The following is a 5280-nucleotide window of genomic DNA, read 5'->3' as shown; positions in this document are numbered from 1 at the left end:
CTTAGTAACTAAATTTTGAGCAGACTAAAGACTCAACTTTTGATTGGTTATTCACAAGTCATAGAATGGAGCATTACCAAAAATGGAAAGAGGTTAGCGGGGCCACTGTGTTTGATTCAGTATATGAGCGATATCTCGGCAAGTAGAAAAGATAGAAGGTTCTTATTTTATACTCTAGCTTGTCAATCTCAGTAATTTGCATTCCTAATTTGCATAAAACTATAGACTTTGCATTTGGACACCACAAACATCAAATATAATAAAGCTGTTTAACCCTTTCCACACGGGTCATTGGTCAAGGCCATGTCGTTGCTTTTGTAGACTCGCATTTAAAATTTTATTTTCTACTATTTTATGAATTTTGTGTCAATAATTTTGGTATCAAACTGTAGATTGTAATTCAAATTTTAGTATTATACGTTATTTAATTTCTTAATTTAAAGTAAGTATTAAAAAAACATGGTATGTGTCACATGGTATGTTGAATGCAGCACTGGTTCAGATATCACTTCAAAATCAGTATACGGTAACATCCTTTTTCTCTTGACAGTTCCAAAGGCTTTTTTTTAGTATTCAGAAGCATAGGCCTCAGCTATTTTCTATTTGGAACATTTGCATATTTGAGGTTTAAATATTCCCTGCAAAGACTATGTGCTGAATTTTCAGCTAAGTACAAACCAAAAGAATGATGTAGTATAATAACCTAAATAATAAATAATCAATTGTTTTATAAGAACAATGACACACTTCAAGGTGTAAAGGTATTCAATACTTCCCTAACCCTTTCCGGAAGAAATACATTGTGGTGACACTTCAGCATGTCAGAAACAGCTCCAATATCCTGTGTATTTCTTGTGTATTACCCTCACCCCATACATCTAAAATAGAATGCATATCTTTTGTAATTGTTTTATAAGAACAATGACACACTTCAAGGTGTAAAGGTATTCTATACCCTCACCCCATACATCTAAAATAGAATGCATATCTTTTGTAATTGTTTTATAAGAACAATGACACACTTCAAGGTGTAAAGGTATTCAATACTTCCTTAACCCTTTCATGTATTATTGGTAGAGTTCTTTGTTTTAGGTTTATATAATTGTTTGAATTTTCTGGAATTTGTTTTGGGGTTTATTTTTCATTTTGCAAGATGGGAGGAAAGCAGTAAGTACACAACAGAAGGCCATTATCTCTGAAAAAACATAAATTTGCTTCAGTAAATGTTTATTGCATAAACCCCATACATCTAAAATAGAATGCATATCTTTTGTTGTCACCCTCTTATATATATACCAGACTACCCTATATCTAGTAATCTCCCGACTATTCCCGAAGGTTCGAGAGGTGGCGTGACACTAGTCACGTGACCTCGCTGACGCAACAATATGCTTCCCATGGTGCCTTCCCATTGAATTCCTGTGGCTTTCTTCGTACTAGATCACCCCTGTTGCTGACACTCATGCCTGGAATGTGACTTCTGGCAGGACTGAAGATGTCTGCATTAGGGTTTAGCTGCGGGATCTGGAAGGGGCTTCCTGATTTCTAGGACTGATTAGGTGTATGGCTAATATATCTCCCTGTGTAAAAGACAGTAAATCGTCATTTAATGTATTTAATTCACTTTGAAATTTACTAATATTTTCCATTTGTGTATGCTGGCTTTCTCTCAGCTGTTAGAGACTTTCTTTTTGTTTAATTTTTTTCTACTCCAACCACTGTTGTAGTCTCTCTTTTTGTTAATTTTATTTTCCCTTCCACCACTGCTGTAGTCTCTCTTCTTGTTTATTTTCTCACTCTTCTTTTTTCTCCAACAATTGCTGTAATCTCTCTTCTTGTTTATTTTGCTGTTCAAGCCTCCACTGTTGCAGGTTTTCTTGTTTTTTTTCTCGTTCTTCTTGTTTCTTTTGCTGTTCTTGTATTGCTGCCATCAAATCTGCTAAACTGTAGTTTGATTTGCCTCTTCTGGTTTCCGTCTTTCTTTTTGGTCCCACTCTCTGACACCAATTTGTTACGCATTTGCTTGATTGTTAATTTCCAGTATAAATTTTTTCTGAGTAGCTTCAGCGATACAAGTCCTTTCTTAATTAAAACTAATTTATTCTTTCTCGATACAACTTTGTAATACACAGAATTTCCACAGTCACTTTAAACTTAACAACCTTTATAACACACGCTATAAATCACGATGATTCACACACTTTACTTATGGTGCCTACTGTTCACTTGATTCAATTGTCTATTTCTTCAATCTATCTGCCGATTGCACTGGTTTTGCTCGCCAGGCTTATATGTTAGAAAAGAGGGCAACTCGAATGCAGTCGGGCCTTCATGATCCTTCTAGAAACTCCAACGCGCATGCTCCCAGTGTCGCGTTACTTCCGCTGTCGTAACAATATATATAAACCGCCTAACGGTGGCCTAAAACTTTCTACAAACTCCGAGACACAATGATGTAACAATACTCACTTAAGGAAATATATAAGAGAAATATACCGAAAATTCTACTAACATGACGTCAGCAATATAACAAAGCCTTTACAAAGTATAATTATAAAATAAAACAATGTATTATTATATTTTGAAGCCGGAGATAATTTCATTTTTAATTCAATATGTACTATTAAACGTTGATTTTATTTCTCTGATACACAAACAAACAAACTTCTCTCAACTTCTAGTCGGAATTATTAGCTAATAATAATGCTGCTGCTTTTTACTGTTTTATGGTAATAGACGTTTTGTAACCATATTTATTTATTTATCACATTTCATTTTGCTTGAGTTTATACAACGCTATAATTCCGGGCTCAATTCCCTGCTGTGGACAGTGCAGATAATACTATTTTTTAGCTTTACGCTAAAAAAAACAAATAAACATACAAATCGTTTTGCTCAAAATTCATGGAATTAGGAGATTGTAATTACATGACATTATTGCGTTCCGACCTACGCCTTTCCGATTCCGGGTTTTATTATACCTTCGAGTCAGCAATATAAAGATAACTGTGTAGTAAACGCAAATTTTGGTTTGAGTTTACTTTATTTTCTGTAGTGTTACTTTGTAATATCTTATGATTTAAATGGGTCGACATTCAAGACGCTCGGACGATTTTACATATGTTAGTTCATATGTAAAGTACAGTCTTTTCTTTTTTAATGTTGTATTTTGGGTAAGTGTTAGTAGTATTACTATTAGTGTTACTGTTAGGCTAAACTTGAGGTGTTTGACTCAGGAAATTATAATCAACTTAATTATGAATACATATGAAAGAGGAAATAAGTTATGAACAATATCACTATCAGTACATGAATGTAAGATCTCAGTAAAAGTGTTAAAATAATTCAGTTCCGATTAAATTAAAGTGTCATAAAAATTAAAATATTAATAATAATATTGTAATTTTAATGACGTTTGAATTATGACTTGAGAATAAGAGGGTGTGCATAAGCATACTATTAGTATTACTAGTTTTAGACCTGCAGATACTACTACATTCTCACTTACTTGGACATTGGGTAAACTTAATTTAAGTATAAAGGAAAACTTCTGTATGAGGCTTAAAATTAAAGCTACATGATACTTGCAGTTGCAAGTTATGGAGTAATGACATATTTGTACATGGTTGTCGTTTTGTACTTGATTCACTATGCTTTGGGTCAGTTAACTTTATGGATGAAAGTAGACAAAGACAACAGAAACTGATTTTTATTTATAAGAATGATATCAAATATTAAAACATTATCAGCAGAAATATACAAAGATGGGAAAAAATATAATTAATTTAACATCAAATAGTATTTATTTAATGTTTGCTAATACTATCCTCATTGCTGTATTTTTACTTTTAAGATTTATGAGTCAATGCCAAATTAAAAAGTACTCTTAAAATCGAGACTTGTTAAAACCCGGACCAATATAAAAGTGCCCAGACGAGTTGTTTAATCAATGCTGATCACCTTAAAAATGATAGAAAATGCTTTCTCTTGCTTCTGTCTGCATAGACAACATAAAGTTATTGTGAAATCATATTCTGTATTTTCAAAATGCTTCCGGACAAATACAAAAGTGCACACTGCTGGAGGAGTAAGTGAAAGCTAAACCAAAGTAAAATTTGCCAACTGAGCCAGAAAAACAACTTCAATCTATTAAAATATACTACGGTATTATTCTTTCTCTATAGCTTAAAGGTAACAAAAAGAATAAGTAGAGCAACTTTCATTTTTTACAAGTAAAAATGTTTCCAGATGAACACAAACTAACCTGAAATAAATATGTAATAATAAATGTACATGTGACTGTGAACTCTACCATTGTTGATTTTCATGTGGTTTCCCATTCATTTGTTAATGTATTGATACACTTCTCTATTCTTGGTTCTGTTATCACTAACAGCTTAGTGGTAGCACTTTGAAACTACATTTGGAAGAAATACATTGTGGTGACACTTCAGCATGTCAGAAACAGCTCCAATATCCTGTGTATTTCTTGTGTATTACCCTCACGCGACGGAACAAGATGTGTGTAGACAGTGAGTAATTGATTTGCAGTCAGAGAGTATTGTTGAAGTTAACGTTTGTTTTAGCGCGATTGTTCAAATTAAGTGTATCGTAAAGTTATATTCGGAAAGAATAAACCAGTTTTATTAAGAAAGGACTTGTGTCGATAAAGTTTCGTCGGAACGAAGTTACGGAAAACTAATTAACAAACGGAGACGTAACAAATTGGTGTCAGAAGTGGAACGAAAAAAAAATGAAAACGAGAGTGGCGGAAAATCAAACTACAGCTCAGCAGACTTGATGGCAGCAATACAAAAGCAGCAAACCTCAAACTCCATCCCAAGAAATGTCATTTGTTCCAGAAAGAGGTGCTTTACTTAGGCCACATTGTTAGTGAGAATGGTGTACAAACTGATCCTGGTGAAAGCAGTGCATGACTGGCCAACACCAGACAATGTGGGAGAGCTAAGAAGTTTCTTCGGACTCTGTACTTACTACCGCAAGTTTATGAAGGACTTTGCAACTATAGCTGCTCCACTACATGATTTGACTAAAAAAGGCCAGAAGTTCGAATAGAAAGTTTCTTGCCAGCATTCTTTCAAGATGTTGAAGGAAAAATTGGCTTCTGCTCCACTTTTAAGGCTTCCAGATCCCTCACTGCCGTACATACTGGATTGTGATGCTAGTAATGTCGGAATTGGAGGGTTGTCTCAGAAAGTGGGCGAAAACGAACATGTGGTGGCCTACTTCGGTAGGGTGTTGAGTAGACCAGAGAGGAAC

At 34.1% G+C, this 5280-nt stretch overlaps 1 protein-coding gene across 1 annotated transcript in view; it reads left to right on the top strand.

The window, feature by feature from the left end:
- Nucleotides 1-2918: 2918 nt before the first annotated feature.
- Nucleotides 2919-5280, top strand: part of LOC106463476 (tetraspanin-33-like) — a 42676-nt gene continuing 40314 nt past the window's right edge. The window contains exon 1 of the mRNA XM_013923514.2: nucleotides 2919-3173. Coding sequence (XP_013778968.1) covers nucleotides 3084-3173 — 90 coding nt within the window. The 5' untranslated portion in view covers nucleotides 2919-3083. The remainder of the gene's footprint in view (nucleotides 3174-5280) is intronic.

Source organism: Limulus polyphemus, unplaced genomic scaffold (genome assembly GCF_000517525.1).
Source record: "Limulus polyphemus unplaced genomic scaffold, Limulus_polyphemus-2.1.2 Scaffold1420, whole genome shotgun sequence".
NCBI classification, from domain to species: Eukaryota; Metazoa; Arthropoda; class Merostomata; order Xiphosura; family Limulidae; genus Limulus; species Limulus polyphemus.
The sequence above is the reverse complement of the archived record's forward strand: the minus strand, read 5'-3'. Positions and strand labels throughout refer to the sequence as shown.